Source organism: Plectropomus leopardus, chromosome 2 (assembly GCF_008729295.1).
Source record: "Plectropomus leopardus isolate mb chromosome 2, YSFRI_Pleo_2.0, whole genome shotgun sequence".
NCBI lineage: Eukaryota > Metazoa > Chordata > Actinopteri > Perciformes > Serranidae > Plectropomus > Plectropomus leopardus.
This window is the reverse complement of record NC_056464.1, coordinates 3,384,427-3,404,319: the sequence shown is the minus strand read 5'-3', so window position 1 is coordinate 3,404,319 and position 19,893 is coordinate 3,384,427. Positions and strand designations below refer to the sequence as shown.

The 19,893-nt window shown below is 39.5% G+C and overlaps 1 protein-coding gene across 1 annotated transcript in view; it reads left to right on the top strand.

Moving 5' to 3' along the window:
• Nucleotides 1-19,893, top strand: part of cntn2 (contactin 2) — a 78,698-nt gene that overhangs the window by 46,209 nt on the left and 12,596 nt on the right. The window contains exons 11-20 of the mRNA XM_042498568.1: nucleotides 55-205; nucleotides 5,561-5,688; nucleotides 7,898-8,073; nucleotides 12,088-12,208; nucleotides 13,382-13,540; nucleotides 13,747-13,896; nucleotides 14,256-14,326; nucleotides 15,519-15,753; nucleotides 16,687-16,802; nucleotides 17,963-18,149. Coding sequence (XP_042354502.1) covers nucleotides 55-205; nucleotides 5,561-5,688; nucleotides 7,898-8,073; nucleotides 12,088-12,208; nucleotides 13,382-13,540; nucleotides 13,747-13,896; nucleotides 14,256-14,326; nucleotides 15,519-15,753; nucleotides 16,687-16,802; nucleotides 17,963-18,149 — 1,494 coding nt within the window. The remainder of the gene's footprint in view (nucleotides 1-54; nucleotides 206-5,560; nucleotides 5,689-7,897; nucleotides 8,074-12,087; nucleotides 12,209-13,381; nucleotides 13,541-13,746; nucleotides 13,897-14,255; nucleotides 14,327-15,518; nucleotides 15,754-16,686; nucleotides 16,803-17,962; nucleotides 18,150-19,893) is intronic.

Sequence of the window (19,893 nt, the reverse complement as noted above, 5' to 3'; positions counted from 1 at the left end):
TTTTCTCCTCTCTGTGCTGTTATTCGGACTCCCTCCTTCCTCCCGTGCTTCCAGTTCAGGCTCCAGACTTCAGGTTGAATCCGGTGCGGAGGCTGATCCCAGCAGCCAGAGGGGGGCAGGTGATGATTGAGTGTCGCCCTCGAGCGGCCCCGAAGCCCAGCCTGTTCTGGAGCCGAGGGACCGAGCTGCTCACCAACAGCAGCAGGTAAGACTGACTAACTCTCATTTACACACAAACTACAACAATGCCACATCAATCCAAACTATCCTTTCTCAATCAAACTTTCTCAGCCAAGCTGCTGATCCTGTACATTGACTTCAAGTGTCTCTGAATCACTTATACTAAAAGTATTTATTTACATTCTATAGATTGTACTACTCCATGCATGTTGATGGCACCACTTCTTTAAATACAGATGAAGTTATAGCAACAACAACCTGCAGTTTAGGTGGGAACTTGAATACATGAAAATTCAGTATTCTTTATTGAGTTATTTAATGAATTCACTATTCATTTTTGCCCACACAAGGACACAGATTCTCTGCTGCTGAATATACGGGTGATTAACCCTTTAAAACCCAGGCAAACTGGTTTGATTTCTTTCAAAAACATGGGAGGAAGGAACTTTAGAGGGAATTAGTCAGCAAGAAATTAGGGAAACACACTGGAAAATTGCCTAAAAATCAGCAAAACACACAAACAAACTGGGAAGTAAAAAAAATATAGATGAAATATTAATAATAAATAAATAACTTGAAAAATGCATAAAAATGATTATAATTCAGTTGAATAATTTTGAATATCAAATTAATTCAAATAAAATTCAAAATATAGTTATCTGGGCATTTTTCACAAGCTTTTTAAAATAATTTTCTAAATCTACTTATTTCTCACAGTTTGCAGGACATTGCCACAGGATATCAAACCAATTAGTTCAGGGTGCAAAGGTTAAAATACTTGAGAAAGGTGTCTGAATGCAGCAAAGCAAGACAGCTTTATTTGTATACCACATTTCGTACAACAGGGCAACTGAAAGTGCTTTTCAGAGCAATGAAATATGAAAACATAATACAAGATACATATGTACAATAAAAGAGCAAAGAGATAAAGGTAAAAATAATTACTAAATGATTAAAAAATATATAAAATAAAAATCACCATTCAAAATTGTGCAGACAAAAGATGCAATGATAGAAAGATTATTTAGAATGTTTTAAAAATCAAGTTTAAAAATAAGTTGGTAGTCAGCAGGTGGAGTAGGCAGTGTGAAAAAGGAATGTTTTTAGCTTTGCCTTGAAAGTGATCAGAGTCTGGGCTTGTCGAACCTCATCTGGGAGGTCATTCCAGGTTTGTTCTGCATGATAACAAAATGCTGCTGTGCCATGTTTAGTTCTGACTCTTGGATGCTCAGTAGGCCGGCCCCTGATGTTCTGAGGGTCCTTGAGGATTCATATGTCACAAGCATGTCAGAGATATATTTTGGCGCTGAGCCACAAATTGATTTGTAGACAAGCAGCGAGTATCAGTTCCCTGAGTGACAGGTAGCCAGTGTAAGGATTTTAGGACTGGAGTAATGTGGTCGTATTTCCTAGTTTTTGTCAGGACTCTTGCAGCAGCATTCTGAATAAGCTGTAGTTGCCGAACAGCTTGCTTTGAAAGGCCTACAAACAGACTGTTGCAGTAATCTAACCTACTGGAAATAAAGCCATGGGTGAGCCATTCAAGGTCTTGCTGTGACATTATTTCTCTGACTCTGGCAATGGTTTTTAAATGATAGTAGGCAGGTGAAGTTACTGATTTAATGTGACTGTGGAACTTTAAATCAGAGTCCAGTATAACCCCAAGGTTTTTTGCTTGACTCTGAGATATGAGAGAGAGAGGGATTCAAGGTGAAAGCTGACACTATTGTCTTTCTTTCTGTGGCACAAGAAAATTGATCCAGGTTTCAAAGGGTTAGACTGAATTACACATTCCTGTATGTGACCTATATATATCATTTGCTCATACTCTAACTGTAGACACACATTTTCTTGATGGTGAGGTCATGGTCATAGTCTCACCTTGCTCCAAGCAATATCACACCTGTCTGCTCTTGCAGCTTCAAATCATAAAAGAGGAGAGGAATAATGTCATCATCTGCAGTGTGAACGTAGTTTCTGAGTAACTGAGAGATGCAGCTCATTAAAAACAACCCTAAACTCATATCAACTAAAGAAAGTTAAAAAAAAAAAAAAAATTCCAAGGCGCCTAATTGGAGGTGAGATCAAAAGCGACTTCCTCCTGCTCTGTGTGTATGTATTGAAGGAATTATTACTGTTGATTTCATCAGATGCTGTCACAGCTGCATGAAAAGTGTGTAAGCACCTGAGCGTTGGTGTGTGTCATATTGATTCAGAGGAAAAACATCAAAGTTTAGACTAAACACACCATGAAGAGCAGAGAATGTATAATATGAGAGTTATTCATCGCAAAGGATTTTCATTCCCTTGTCTGCGTCATGTCGATAGACCTGTCACTTGATTTTTGTCTGTGTGCTCAGTGGTGAGCCAACTCTCTGCCCAGGGTCAGCTGTTTGACATTGTTTTCAAGAGTTTAAGTTAAAGAGTTAAACCTTATTTGGACCTTATTTTGTCATGTTTTTATTGTCCAAGTGACCTATGGTAACAGCATTTTTTTTAAATTTACCAGCAGCTTTATGTCCTCTAATAGTTTTTGATTTTGCCACTGACAGGCTCATCAACTCAAAGAAAGAAATAAAACAAGTAGAGAGCTTTTCTAAACTTATTTTATGAATACTACAAAATTTTAGACAGCTAGAAAACAAAGAGTTGGGAAGTAGGGATGGATTGAAAAATACAAAAGTTACATTTTAGGTCATCAAATAAGGGAAAGGGAAGCAACATAAATCATTGTAAATGACCAAACGTAATGTTTTTGGAAAACATAAGTTGAGTATTGACAAAGAAAATTTGGATTATCATGCCAAACAAAAATGTGAGGCAAAACTACAAAGGAAATGGCTTATAAGTGCAGTTTAACTCAAAGAAATAAATAAAACTAAAAGAGAGCTCTTCAAGACAAGAGCTACTAAACTTATCTGAAGAATAATACAAATTGTTAGACACTTAGGAAAGAGAAACTTGGGAAACATCTGGGTTGAAAAATACTGAAGTTATATTTTAAGTTGTCAAAGTAATGATTATAATATAGCTTTTTTTTTTGCAAAATTGCCTATGAATGGAAGCGCACTTAGTTACCCATTTAGTCTGTGTGATTGACAGCGTCTGATGGAGCAGAACACCATGCCATCCCTCTTCAGTCCAAACACATCAGTCATTCAGTGCTAAAGCAGCAGAGTGGGTGGGTACTGTCAGTCATTTACAGCTAAAAACAACCTGGCTAACATGTAACTGTTGACACGTATGTCAGTCTGTAGCATGTAATACTTATCTCCACATTTTAAAGTTCTTAGAGAACATGAGAGATGCCTTCTAGATAGCAGTCTAATTCAACTCCGGATAGTTTTTATTGTTCACCCAGGAATGACAGGACACTGTGTTGAGCTAACCTGAGTCTCGCAGTCTGTCCTATCTGCTGATGATGTACTCACCAAAGGCGCCGCTGAGATGTGAGGACACAGCTTTACAACAAAATCCAACAGTACAGCTAAAATACACAGACAATTAGATCTGGCCAAAATATCACAGCCAGTGAAGCTGAAAGTGACACACAGAGCTGAAGTCTAATTGAACTGCACTGTGTGAAACGTTCAGTTGGATTTGATGACTGAAGCCCCTTTCACACATTCACTGCAACCCTGGACTCAATACCTGGAGGAGCTGTATGCGAGAACTCAAATATCTCTATCAGTTAGTTCGGACATTAAAGGGACTTAACCCCTCAAAGCTATGTGATGTCAGACTGAGCAGATGTGAATAAAGCAGGTAATTGTCCAAAGAAATCACACCAAGCAAGTGGGAATATTGATAAGGTTTCTATCACCAGATTAATGTAAAGAACCAAGAATGTAAACATTTGAAGGTGAAGCATGGATGTTTAAAAAGAACTGGATACTAAAAAGAACTGGATATGGCCCTGTTCATTCCTATGAAAGTTGTTCAGTGACACGTGAAGCCAGATAAGTTCAACTGCCACATAAAAATTACCAACATGTTCTCATGTCATCACACATTGCCGGTCTGTCAGTGGACTTCTGCGTCTACATATTACGCTCTAGGTATCCTTCTGCGTCTGCTTTTGACGTTGCGGGATGCTTCTAAAAAAAGGGCCAAAAGCACATGGTTGGATTATGCTACAAAAGCACATTGTAACCAACACCGTTGCAACCAAAAGCACGTGTTTAGGATTAGGCAACAAAGGCATGGAGGGTAAGGGTTAGGCAAGAAGGGCCCATGGTAAGGTGTAGAAAAAAACAAAATATGCAGACGGGAAGCGAAAACCGCAAAAACTCTTGCATAAAAGTCCAGGGTTTGTTGGATCCATCCCCCACCCCTCTCGCCTGCCCTATAGGGACATTCATGCTCCTTTATTACGTTGTTACCGGCAGTGTTTCAACCTTACACCATCGAGCGACAGCGACAGGTTCCATCCAGGACAAGTTATCAAGTGACACTGACTGTCTATGTATCATGCAGGTGCTGTAAAATAACACTGCAAAAAGATCTGTCTGGCTGCGTCCTCAGTTGACACCATCCAGTGGTATATCATGCAGATGCGAAAGGTGGCTTTTGGAATCAGGATCCAAAGGCACTAAAAAAACAAAAAGGCGGTTTCTGACCACAGATTTATTTTCCCTTTTCATATGAGGGAAAAAAAATATATATCCAACAAGTTCATAAAGAAGAATCATACCTAAAACATGTAGGGAGAGGAATATTTGAATGTCTGACTCCTCTAAAATTCCTAAAGAGTTGGTCTAAAAATCACACTTACACTGTGTCTATGTCCTGATCACTCACGTGGTTGCATTGTGCGCTCTTACAAAGCTGTGACTACTGACTTCACCACATCTCCAGATCTAATCAGTTGTTGGAGAGTAACATGATGGGAATCACTGTTGTTACAGCATAACTAAGACCTAAGCTGTAGACAAGCGTGATTTTCCTCTCAGGATTTGTTAAAGCTAAACTGATGAGCTGTGCAGCAGCAGTGTGAAGGTTAGAGCAGTGGCCTAATGGCTGACTGCAGCAGAGCAGCGTGAAATATATGAGAGTGAAACTAAGTAGAATTCACCTTCCCAAGTGGGGAGTTGCTGCTATACCACATGATGTGAGAGCTGGTATACAGGTGGTGGACACAATCACAGAAACACCTATACAATACCACACAATACCATACATAAGAACTTCATCTAACTACATCTTTGTGATGCCTGTAATGTCCCTTTTCTGTGATTAAATTTGATAAATAGTTTGTGATGCCATATTGTATTACATAGTAATATTTTGTCCATCCTCATGTATTCACTGAGTTGGCAGAAGTACAATAGTCAGCCAGCTGTGTGTGTTATTTACGCCATGTGTGCTCATGTCTTCTCAGAGTCACAGTAACTCCAGAGGGCATCTTATGGATCCACAACATCAGTAGGGCAGATGAAGGGAAATACACCTGCTTTGCTGAAAACTACCTGGGCAAAGCCAACAGCACCGGACACCTCTCTGTCAGAGGTACACACACACATACACACACACACAGGTTACACACACTGAGGCAAAACACGATACGATAAGATATATTTTATTGTCTCCATAGGGGTAATTTGTCTTGGACTCAGTGCTGCACAGATAATGTTCACACTCACAACAAAAACAAAACAACCCCTGTCAGTAGCCTTGTGATCTGAAAACTAGAACAAAGCAACATACTACAGTTTGAAGAGTTTGCTGTGGCTTTTTTGACTTTGAGAACAGTTGAATTTTCTGGCTTTAAAAGGAGACCAGTGGAAAACCAATGTATCTTCAGTAGTGTAAGGGTGACATCATAAGGGGGGTTTCAGTTGCAGATTTGCTCAAACTTTAGCAATTTTTTTTCAAAATGTAGATATGTTTCTATTGAGTGATGTTATGTGACCTCCTCTCTCGTGATAACATTCCAAGAAGCATGGCGATGGATGTTCAAAACATTATCAGGTTTATTTCTATTGCAGCCTACGCACTAGCCGTCATTATTTCCAATTAAAGACGACGTAGGCGTATCATGTGAGCAATAATGGAAAGGCAATGAGAATGGGAGGTGAAAGTTCATGATTTCACAGAGAAATTGTGGATTCAAAACTTCAGGATGATCCGCTCTACTTTTGAAGAGTTATGTGATGCAGAAACCCCGCTTGTGGCGCCTGCTGCATCATGCCCGAGGGAACCAGTTCCTACTGACAAGCACATAGCCATCGCATCATGTGACCTAAAAAAGCCAAAAAAGTGTTTCCATTGCAGTTTTGCAAATTATGGATTTTTTGAATTCCCTAAAAACCACCTCATAAAAGCGTAAAAACTATTTTGCGATAAATGGGAGTTTTCTCAAACTTCATGCATTTCCATTAGGGCCTATTTTATATTCGCAGTTTCATGGAAACCTGCCCACAGATGCTTTGTCAATTTTTCATTTGTCTTTGTTTGTTTTGCAGTGAAAAGCCTGAATGTCCTTCTACATTTTACCCTAAATTGAAGTCCACATAATAAAAAGATTTAGAATTATTATTTTAATTATTGATTTAAATTAGCCCATTGCCAGCAAACAGAGCCCCATACTATGCATTTATAACATAAAACTTTGGGGTACTCAACATTTGTTTAAAGGAATAGTCCACCCCAAAAATGAAAAATACATATTTTTCCTCTTACTTGTAGTGCTATTTATCAAACTAGTTGCCAAGTGTTGCAGATGTCTGCCTTCTCTCAACTGTAAAAGAAGTGGATGGTACTCAAAAAAGATACATTCAAAAACTACACAACAATGTCTCAATCTAGAAATCATGACACAGTTATAATAATCCAAAGTCCTTTTTGTGAGCAGTTTTATGAAAGAACTATTATCTGTCTACCGAAATACACCCACCAACCATACCACCATGCAGGAGGAAGTGTGCATCTATTGCTAACTCACCTAGCAACACTGAGCTAGCTAACTTTACAGCTCAGCTGAGGATGCCATTAATGTTTACATGTTGTATGTCAAAAGCATAAGCCTCTTGTCCATGAGTCGATGCACGCTTCCTTCTGAGCAGTGATTACTTAATGTAGCAATCTGTTGTGCATCATCTGCTGTCTGCTTTGACCTTAAAAAAAAACATCATTTTGGTTTTGCCAGGGTTTATTACAAGCCTCAATTCACAAACATTGCTCTTAACCAAATTAAAGGCAGATTGCAGCTCCATACCAACAGCACTCGCTAAAGGTAAGTTAGAACTGTACAAAATAGTTTCATCCACATAAAAATGAAATTTTGTATCGCCAATATTGCAGGACAAATTCTTAATATAAATATTAAATAAAATAAGACCCAATATAGACCCTTGCAGGACACCATTTTGTACATAAAAAAAAGCTCAAAAACACACCACCAGCTTGAACACAACACTGCGTTCTACCATTCAAGTACTTTTCAAACCACTGAACTGTTTTGGAAGACAACCAGCCACTGCAAAAAAAGAGTGGTTAACTGTGTCAAAAGCTTTCTAAAGGTCTAAAAATATTGCCTAGCAGCACAGTAATCTTTTGTGTCCATTGCATTTGTAATGTCACTGAAAACATTAATTGTTGCACTGACTTTGCTGTGTTTCTTTCTTTTTGTACTTCAACACGAGTGGTTCTCATGGAGAAAATTCACACCCCTGCCACTTGTCGGAATCTAAGTTATTTTTATGTCCAAACCACGCAGATGCCACTAAGATTACACTCGCTCCTTCCAATGCTGACATCAACCAAGGCGAGAATGTGACGCTACAGTGTCACGCCTCCCACGACCCCACCATGGACCTGACCTTCACCTGGGCCCTCAACGGAGTCCCGCTGGACCTGGAGGACTCTATGGGTCCTTACCACCGGGTGGAAGGGGTGAGCCATATAATGAATGATACTGTGTGTGTGTGTGTGTGTCTTAAACGATGCAGTGTTTATTGAAATATCTGGGTGGGTGATTTAGTGGTTTTCTGAGGCAGTTTAGTGGAAAAAGAGACATCATTGATGTTGGAGGCTGTGATGCACTCTGATTAGTTTCATTCAGGCTTCAAAACATCGAACAACCAGTAAGACCATTAGCAGAATTCACCTGAGCTCGGAGGCTGTTAGTGTCAGTAACTGTTATGATAAAAAACTTGCTGCTACTGTGATCAAAGGTTTTCTACCTGTCTTTCGTGAAGAGGATAAACTGTGTTTTTCTGTGATTTTTTTGTTTCCACTGGCCTTTTACTCTTTCCTGCAGAGTCTGAAAACTTGAGCTGTGTTTGTTCTGAAGTCATCGTAGCTCCTCTGATTGCAAAATTTTGTTCAGACCAGTACAAAGATCACCATGATTGATAGTTATTTCAAAGGTAACTGATTGAATTTCCACTCATAACATGGTGACAGTAAGATATAAAGTTGAAGTTACTCTTTATTTTTCTTTTTGTCAACAAATCCCATGAAAAGACTACAATGTCTTATCTCAGTGCTTTCTGTTTAAATACTTTTTGAAAAGGATGTGTTACAAACCCAGCAATGGGGAAAAGGGAAGTAACACACACACAATCGTTGGAGGGGATTGTGAATTAAGGTGTATTTATTTAGAAAAGGACATGTGGATATTAAGTGCAAAACAGATAAGGGCCACCAGGTGCTGTCAAAACAATGAAATAAATATAACAAAAAGAGGACTCCTTAAAGCAAAACTGGAGCTGACTATCTAAAGCTAAAGATTACAGTGACAAATAACTCAGATATCTCTAAAACAAAACCTAACTAACTACTGTAGTGACTCAGTGAAAAACAGAAAGACAAATGACCAGCACCCCTGAACCTAGTGAAACTAAACAGTGACAAAACCTATGGTGAGTGCAGTACAAAATCAGTATTTTAGTCTTACCCTGGCCCAAATCTGGGACACGCACAGGAATGGAGTTCTCTTACACTTTACACAATTCACAAGCAACAATATAGCAATGAGGAGGTACGGGTGGTGTCTGCCACCATCAGTAGAGCACGCCGGAGTTTTATAACCGCTGTCCCTCCTCGATTGAGCCCCGCACCGACCAGCTGCATCAATCAGCAGCCACCAGGAGGGGATTAGAACTCACGGCTCAGGGCTGAAACAGATACACTTAAATGTATAACAACAATAGCATTTTCAAGTCAAAATTCACTGCCCCCCCAACCCCCAGATGCAAGTATGGTGTTGAAAGTGAAGTGAAATGGTAAACTAAATAAGCATATTAAAAATGGATAATTCAAGTAAAATAAACGCATAAGACAAAGTATTGGGGGTGGTTGTTTCCTTTCAGGTATCGCTCAACTCAGTCAACAAACCCATTAATAACCACTCTGTAAACTGATCACTCCTGTCACTGTGTGTGTGACAGGCGTAGCAGCAGGATCACAAACACTGACATCGCATTATCTTCTGCCAAAAAGAGAAAAGAAAAAAGAATGCCTAAATTGAAAACTTAATACCAAACCAATAAACGAAAACTCGATTTCACAAATATTTGGGTCCGGCCTTAGAATGACCTCATACTGCTAGTATCTGAATGAGGGGGGTTAGAGTGATTTCCATAGTAGGAGAATTCAGCACACTCCTATGTGCCGAACACAGCTTTGTAGCCTCGTAGTGGTGGTGATGCAACCATAGCATAGTTCCTATATAGTGTAACAGTTGCTTTTGACTTCTGGCGATAGCATTTATGATTCCAAAATCTTAAAAGTGGTGTTCATTTATGAACAAATAAACAAAACATGTAAGAACCATTAACATTTGTTTACCACAGGGTAAAGGAGGAGGTTATTCTCCTCATTATCCAAAATCCATTAGAAAAATCCCATAAGCTTTGTGGTGATGAAACCAGGGTGATGTTAGCTTCTGGGCTGGCCAACAGAAAAATGGCATCCCTGGGGCTCTCTATAATGGCACACCTTAGATTGAATAAGATTGAGCAGAGTGCAGTGGATGATGAGTTGACTGCATCCAAAGCCTCTCTCTTTGGAATTTATCTTAAAGGATAATCTGTAGTTCACTCTCTCAACCTGCTTTGATCCTCTGTATGATGGATTCATTTACTGGAAGCTCAAGTTTGTAGAGGCAGGAGATATGACCCTACGCTACAGTGTCAGCCATGAGTATACGCTCTGTGCCAGTGGCAGGTGGAATTTGACGGGATAAAATTGTGTGAGTTCTTGCAAAGTCACATAGTTGGAAGTAAGAAGTCAAAATTATCTTACTGGAATGACTGCTTTTTGACGTACCATTAAACTTTTAATAGCAGGCATTATATTTGGGAAAGGCTTCTTTATGGGACGGGATATTATGTCCTGTTACACAAAACTGTTGCTCAGCAAAGATGGTAAATACAATCAAATTGTTTATTTAAACCTCTTTCTTGCATCTGTTTTGTTTACATCTCTTTTGCTGGTATCACTTCTTCTTTGGTGCTCATGGTTTCAGTAAAATGAACTGTAGAGAATCTTAGCAAGCTAACCATGTGTATAGCATGTCCATATTGACAAAAGTTGAAACTTTTATATTTGTATGCATGATCTGAGCAGCTAACTTAAGTTAGCTCCAGTAGATAGCTTAAGAACTTCTATAAAAATGAACTGCATGGTAACCAAACCTCTAATTGAGACAGGCCTTTATTTGTCCAAATGTGTTGCCACATCAGACTAGTAAAAGGGACTGGGCTTCTAATTGGGACTAGGCTTATGTTTGAAATTTTACCTAACTTTGGACACATGCACACACATTAACACACACACTCACAATACTTCATAGTAGACACATTTCATTGTTGGTTTAGGGTTTTTCTAGGATTTACTATGAGTTGTTAAAGATATGTTTTCTTGTTTACTGAACAGCTTTACCTCTCCCTCCAGTGGATGACCTGCTCTACCTCTGAGCCACAACTGCCTACGAATAAAATGCAGCGTGGACTACTGTGTTAGTGGCTGCCATCATCATGGCTGGTCTGACTTGTTAGTTGATATATTTTTATGGTTTCACCTGCATTTATATATTGGTGATCTAGTGTTACCAAAGTTCCTGAAAAATTCTTAAAAGGCGTTATATTCGTTAATCTAAAATTAAGGCCTTAATTGGCATTAAAATGTCTTAAATGAATCTTTCAAATGTCTTACAAATGCTTAGGCATTGGATGTAGGATTGTTATGAATCTTTTTTTCTGACATTGCATTGCAAAAGTTCAGAATAAGGGGTTACTTTAAAAAAAAAATAATTTACCAAATGCCTCTTGCATTGTTGTCACCAAAGAGTCAAGTTTTATGTTACAATAAATTTTGAAAAATAAAACAGAAACCCCCAAACCTTAAGTAATTGATGTTTATACACTATTGGCTACTAAAATTTGTTCTTAAATTGCAGTTCAACTGGCATTAAAAGAGTCTTTTGAAAGTCTTAAATCCCACTGGCCTTGAGGTGTAGGAGCCCTGATTACTCTGATGCCAAAGTTTGGAGAGACATAACCAACACAGACACAGGTTTTCCAGTTTTAAACAGTGAGACAGAATGGACCACGCCACTGTGAGCAAGACATTTTCCAACTATAATGAGTTCATTTCAGGACGGCGAGTTGAACATTTCATAGTACCTGAGCAGCGGGCCTGGCAGAAATAAGCTCCTAAATGAGATTAACTATCCAATTCATGTTCCTGCGCCTTCATGTCTAAATGTTTAATGAATGTTGATGAAATAAGATGCTGCTGCTGAAAATGAGCTGCTGTAATCTCCTCAGCTGGTCATGGTCAGCACACTAATGTTCCTCGGCAGCATGCAGCTCTCAGCCCTGCTGTCTGCTCAACTCCTCATTAACATGATGTTTAATGATATGTGTTATCCTCCCTCTTGCTCTGTCTGTGGCCTTCCAGAAGGAAAACATTGGTGACCTGTTGATTGTGAACGCTCATCTGAGTCAAGCAGGGATGTACTCATGCACAGCTCAGACTGTGGTGGACAGCGCCTTCGCTTCAGCTAAACTAGTGGTGCGAGGTAAGAAGCATCAGAGCTGTCTGCTCATGTCATTTGCTCAAGAGCAACTTTCATGTCATACTTTACAAAAAGATGACAAGAAAACCTGTAAAGCCTGGTATACACTGTGCGATTTTTGTCCCAGAAGAACCATCGTGGCAGAAACATGGTGATATCTTGGGTCGTGGCTATAAAACGGTGGTCCTACGTTGCACAATGAGAGAGGTGCAAGGATGGCCATCGTCAAGGTCGTGCGATCAAGTCTGGGATAAAATTCTAAAAGTGTCAGAAATTTTGGATGACCATCTTACTGTGTGACTGCTGTTACGACCTACATCTACTAACAACCAATAGAAATGCAGCATGAAATGATGCACTGATCTGCGCAAGACAGCTAAATTCTAGTAGATGCTAATACTTACTTTGAGCGCTTGTTTCAAATTTGGCATGCCAAGATGTCCTCTTTTGCGCAATCACGACCTCGTCCACATTCTCCTCCTCTTCATCAGACTTTTTTTGCTTATTTACATTTTCTTACCACTACAGTTCTGCAACTTTTCCTCTGGTGATAACATTCCAAGAAGCATGGTGATGGATGTTCCAAACATTAGCAGCTTTATTTCTATTGCAGCCACCACACTAGCCGTCATTATTTCCAATCCAAGGCCACGTAGGCGTGTGGAATATAGAAAGGCAAGCTCCTTACACGTGGGAGCGGCCATGTATGAGTGATTTCTGGGAGGTGATAGTCCATGATTTCACAGAAGAATTGTGGATTCAAAACTTCCGGATGATCCACTCAACTTTTGAAGAGTTATGTGATGCAATAAGACCTCTCGTAGCGACTCTATGACTCTTTGTTTTGCATCATGTGAAGTATAAAAGCCAAAAAAGTGTTTCCATTTCCAGTTTGTGAAGTATGGCTTCACAAAATGTGAGTGGAAAAACTTGAGATAAATGGGATTTTTTTTTTTAAATTGATGTGTTTCCATGAGGCATATTTTATATTCGCAATTTCAATTTGTGCAATTTGACGGTCAATGGAAACCCGCCTGCTGTCTCTCCTGCAGTCAGTCTTTGCTCACTGTGAGTCACATGGAAGTAGCCATCACACTCCTGATATTTTGGTAAAGAGATAAACACTGACATGTGTGTCCTCTCATTTACTCAGTCAAATGTTTCTGTTGTGTCCAGGGCCCCCGGGACCTCCTGGAGGTTTACTGGTTAAGAACGTGGCTGAGACGTCAGTGGAGCTCAGGTGGAGTCGTGGCTACGATAACCATAGTCCTATCGGCAAATACATCATCATGGGCCGATCACTGCTCTCAGCGGAGTGGAAGAAGATGAGGACAGGTGTGTGTGTGTGATCAATATAAAACTGATCAACTTCCATCATGTCAGTCGTTTTACAGTACTAAGACCAAATATTTACCCAACACAAAATTTATGTGTTTATGAATTTGCCATAATGTTTGAGAAAAATAAACACAGGTTGCATTTGATGCCTCACATGTCTTTCCATGCCAATAAACACACGTCTCCTCACTGCTGCACATCAGACCCAGTGAACATAGAAGGGAACGCTGAGTCAGCTCGTGTGATGGGACTGATGCCCTGGATGGATTATGAATTCCAGGTGATTGCCAGCAACATCCTGGGCAGCGGAGAGCCCAGCATGCCCTCACACACCATCCGCACACAGCAAGCAGGTGAGCGGCTGCAGCTCGCATCCAGCACTCCTTCATAACCAACAGCAGATCACTGGCAGTCAGTTTACATTCAAGCAGTTTCACCAGATTTTTCTGAGCTTACAGCAAATAAAGGTATCAACCAATCACGTCACTCCTTTTCACCAGGATCATAAAACAGCAATGCAGAGGCTCCACAGTTTTAATTAAGACAAACTTTATTACTCCTTTTGAACCAACCAAATCCACTCCTTCTGTCAGACCTTTCACAATAATAGACATATACACTGTATAAGTGTTAAACAGAGGGAACTGAGATTCACTCAGAGCATTTTGTTCTGTCATGTATATCATCATGTGTTTGTATATTTGGCTCTCAGCTCCCACAGTGGCCCCCAGTGGTCTCGGAGGAGGAGGAGGAGACCGCAATGAGCTCATTGTTACCTGGACGGTGAGTGGACGACTTTGTGTGTGTGTGTGTGTGTGCGCGCTCTATGTGTACATAGTATACTGCAGAGGCAAGTTTTTTAACTTAAGTCCCAAGTCAAGTCTCAAGTCCTAAACTGTGAGTTTCAAGTCCTGAACAAGTCATAATGCACTCTTCATCAACTGTTATGCCATTTAACAACAAATTAATATCATATATTACTTTTACAAAAATCAGGATTAATTTGTACATGTGTTTGTTGATCCCAATTAACTTAACCCTTAAGGCACGCTTTGATATTACACACACTTGTATCGCTCAGTGCACAAAATACACTTTTTAAAATATTATACATTAACATTATTTCCTGCTTTCATTAACCAGCATCAGTCCTAATCATAAATATCATATACTCAGAATACTTCAGAATTTCACTTCTTTAATTGTGTCTCATGTTTTTAGATAGAAAAAAAACAAAAACAAAAAAATGAATTATTGTACTATGCAAGGCTTATTTTTTTTCTTATCACAGCTTGGGATATATCTATGATTAGCAGCAACATTGATTGTGAAATATTGTGAAAATAGTTAAAATGAAGAAATTTCAAGGCAAAAGCCCAGGAAGACATCCAGAAATGATACAATGCATGTTTTTATGCTTTGATGGCTATGGGATCAAAAATGTCAGTTTGAATGGGTTTCAGTGGTGCATTTTTTGACCTTAAGAGTCTGAGTGTATTAATTTGGTTTCCACAGTGTGTTTTAGACTTATTGTAGGAGCTGAGCTGGAAATTCACAGATTTAATAAAAATACACAAACTTGCCAAAAATGTATGCCATATGCATGAACACAACCAAAATTATCAAAAAATGAAGAATGAAAAAAAAAATTACTTATTTTAGTTATTTTATATTTTATACATTTATATTTTATTCCAAATATTTATTAATTTTTAACTTACTGATTTATATGCATATCATTGTTCCTCCAATAGAAAATATTATTAAAAAGCGAAAAAGAAGTGCGGAAAGGGAGCTCTTGCTTGCTGATGTTGCAGTAGGACATCTCACACACACACACACACACACACACACACGCACACACACACACACACACACACACACACACACACACACACACACTGGAAAGTTGTGTCAGATATCCGATAGAACATTGTTAGAAATTCATTTCTGAATTTTCTGCTGATCCTTCTAGCCCATGGCCAGAGAATATCAGAACGGCGATGGCTTTGGGTACATCCTGGCATTCCGGAAGAAAGACACAGAATCTTGGATGGTGGTGCGTGTCCCTCATGTGGAGTCATCCCGATATGTTTACTACAATGACAGCCTGACGCCGTACAGTCCCTTCGAGGTGAAGATCAAAGCTTATAACCGCAGAGGAGAAGGTCCCTTCAGTCAGATCGCTGTGGTCTACTCTGCAGAGGAAGGTGAGGAGAGGAAGGTTTTTGGGGGGCTTTTTTGCCGTTTCAGCAAAAAGTTCAGTAGTATGCATCCTTAGTAATAAGTGGTATGGAAGTGTGGACCAGTGGTGTAAGGTAGTAGCGACGGGCCCCAGTGTGCATTATTATGAGTGCCCCCTGTGCAAGCTATCATGCACATATGATTTCATCGCATTGGACGTCAACATGCATATTAGCAAGCAATCATCATTGCATATCTGTATGCCAAAAATACCATAGTATATAAGAAATTATTCGTTTAATTCCATTGTGTGTTTTTATAGTGTATGTAGAGAAAGTATCATATTTTGTTACAGATTTTTACGGACTGTTTTACAAAAAAAAAAGCAAACCATGGCAGAGATGTGTTTGCCTGTCATGATAACAAATTTCGATGGACGATATATTTTCCCAGAAAATATTGTGATAAACAATATTATTGTCAAGACCCTTTAATGCAACTGATGTAATGATAATATAGCATAATAATGCAAATACATTCTTTCAAGAGAACCTTTAATTCTCAAGAATATTAAACATTGGAGTTGAAATGTTAAAAGAAATCTTTAAATGTCTTGAATAAATTAAAACGTAACTAAGATAAACCACACACAACCAGTGGAAGAAGGCTGGCTGTAAGTAAACTATGCAAAATTGGTAATAAAAGGTGTATAACAGACATACAGTACACAGTCTCTGACTGCAGTACTCAGTGTCACCACTAGAGTGCAGCCACAGTCTATAGTAGATGAACCACAGTCTGCTCACCTCTGAATTTCACTGGTAGTATAATGAACATGACTGTCAGTTTGTACCTCAGTTCTCAAAATATAAAAAAAAAGTGTATATCATAGAGTGTAATGCTTATATGACACCCCCTCCACCTCCCCATTCCCCCAACCTCTCACCTCCTCCTCACAGAGCCAACAGTGGGACCATCAAACATCAACGCCACGGCACTGACCGCCTTCGAGATCCAGGTTTCATGGGAGCCAGTCCAGCAGCTCAGCGCCAACGGCGTCCTCCGAGGATATGAGGTGATGAGAAATGTTTGTCCAACTCAGCAGGTCGGGACTGGCTGTCAAGAAAAAGTGACAGAAGGGGCTGAAACAACCTGCTGAAGTCATGTAACGACCCATTTGGTTAGATAATACAGAGAAAGGTGGTGATTAGAGAGTGCTACAGGGATGATGATTTTGGGGTGCTTATGTGGGCGTATAAAAATGGTTTCAGATTCAATTTTCCTCTTAAATTATAACCCCCCTACTCTGTCCAAGAGCATACCTTCATCGATATGTGCCAGTTATGGTTTATTACAGTGTAAGGTTCTTTTTAGGGTACACTGTTCAACTGCCTGACTGGCAAAAATCTTCTCACACACCAGTGATATTAGTAACAGGTGCAAACAGCTGCCTGCTAACTATATTCACATGTAGTGGTACTGTCCAAACTTAACTGATTTTGAAGAAGTTTTGCCATTTTGTATAAAAGAGGTCAAATTGACATCGTAATATTCTGCAAAAACACTTTTTTGGCCATACTCAATGTCATAACTCAGGAACAGAAGTGCAGACATTTGGTCAGATGCTAAACACTAATCTGGAAACTGTGCTGATGGTAGAGATCTAATTCAGATGTGTGTTTCCCTGTGACTGTCAGCTTGACCTGTCTCATTATTTATCACAACATCTACAGCTGCAGTGAAAAAACAATCTCTAACTTTGGTCTCAGTCACAAGTTGGTACCGCTATATGGGTCCACTTTATTTCCTCACAGTCCTCTGACCTGCTGTTACAGCTCTAATCATTTTATCAGCTGCGCGCAGTCGCTCAGTCCTGCTCACTTCATCAACGTTGGTTGTTTTTATGCTCCAGATCATAACAAATGAATCATTTTATTATTACAGAGATGACTCATGTCAGCATGCTCAACACACTTATTGCTTTATGTATAGATAATCAGTTTAATTTTTCCTTATTGATGAGGATGGCTGACCTCATTAAACAGCCACTAGAAGCACAGACACAAAGAATGTAAACAGAGAACATACTGATATATTAAGTGCATCTGCTGCACAGAATCTAAAGCAGAGTGTTTTATTTTAAAACCTTACTCAATAAAGTTGCACTACAAGGTTATGATGCAGCATGTTGGGTCAGGTTTGTAAATATCTTTATTTTCTATCGTGTGTCCTTAGATCAGGTACTGGCGGCAGCATGAGCGGGAAGCGGCAGCAGACAGAGTGCGGACAGCTGGACTGGAAACAACAGCCAGAGTGTCTGGACTGAGACCCAGCACACGATACCACGTCGCTGTGCTGGCATACAATAGTGCTGGCACCGGGCCGCCCTCGCCACGCACCACCATCACCACCAGGAAACCACGTATGGACATAGCACACACACATGCAAACACAGTCACATATATAATCTACTTAGTAAGCAAAAACTAGGTACAGCAGATGCACAAATACATACATATATATACGTGTGTGTGTGTGCGCGCGCACGCATCTGCCCTATAGTGGCCATTTTAACATACCATAGTTCCTAGGCCACTTACTCTGCAAGGTGTGTAGGTTTTGATGTTCCAGCTCCATTTTTTAGAATCCAAGTACTCATGTGAGACAGAAATAAACTGTAACAAGGTTTAATTTGGAACACATGGTCCTCCCACAATCACATTTGGTCTAGTCTACTACCGCCCTGATGTCCTATTCCTATCTCACATAAACAGTAAAACACGTTCCTTCACAATAATACACAAAAACTTTAAGAGATCCACACCTACCAGATTTCTCATCATCTTCTTGCATGGCGTCATCTTATCCTCATTTATCCTTCGCACTAAACTGCTGTGCAGCACCATAGCTGTGGTACATAACTTAGCACATAACATTCTAACAGAAATGTTATCATAAAAATACAAATATAAACATGTCTACTACTATACACCATTCAAATAATACATAAACTGTTGTAAACCTATACATGTAATAGATCAACATAAAAAAAAATGTCCAAATGTAAAATATGTGATTAAGTGGCTCTTACATTCCCCTTGCTTAAAACAAAAAAAATTTCATTTGCTTTTCTTTCAATAAAAAGTCAGCCTACTAATCAGTATCTGTTAGGGAAGAGATGTAACATTTTTTCCATGGCTCAGACTAATTGAATTTACTAAAGAAAAAACTCTCAAAGCCCTGGAAAGACACAACATCTTTACTCAGCTCTAAAAACCAAACAGCTTTGAAGAACAAACTGAAATGACCAGTCCACACAACACAATTCTCCTCAGAGGATTAAAACACTGACGATCGCTCTGCAACATTTACTCTTCTTTTTGCAGTTTGGTCATTTTCTAACATCCACAGATAGAATTACACCAATGCACCCAGATGCACACACACAGGAGTCATATCCTCAGGCACGTCCTGTCTATGAGATCCTATGACTGAATACATGCAGGTGAGATGACCCGTGCAGTGTGTTCTCCACCTCCCCTCCTGGCAGAGATGGATTCTCCCTCTCAGCAGCAGCAGACTCTGGCTCCTCTCAGCGCTCAGGGAGGAGAGGAGCCACTTAGAGCTTCCTCAGCCTGTAGCTGTAAACCGACTCAGCTGGAGGATTAGACATGATTCTGTTTCAGAACAGCATCCACTCCTCTGCCTGGAGACATGTCAGCGTGGACACACACACGCACACACACATATCCCTGTCAAAACAGAATCAACATATCCCTGTACTAAATCACTGTTACATGTGTGTCTTTATGTATTATAAACGCTATTACATAATACATCCATTCATCGTCGTGTGCTCGAAGACACTTCTTCTTCTTCTTCTTCACACACAGACACACACACACACACACACACACACTGTCATCCCATTCTTGTAAATGCAGTATCTATCTATGTATGTATGTATAACGCCTTAAAGGGAATTTCTTCAAAAATTGACAAAAATGTCCATTTAAGGCTTGTTTATACCCCCTTTATATAAGAATTTTATTTTATTTTAATTTATTTAACCAGGAATAGTCCCACTGAGATTCAGTCTCTTTTTTTAAGGGAGTCCTGTCTGAGAGCAGCATGAAGAATTTCCCATGAAAGAACAAGTAGATGAA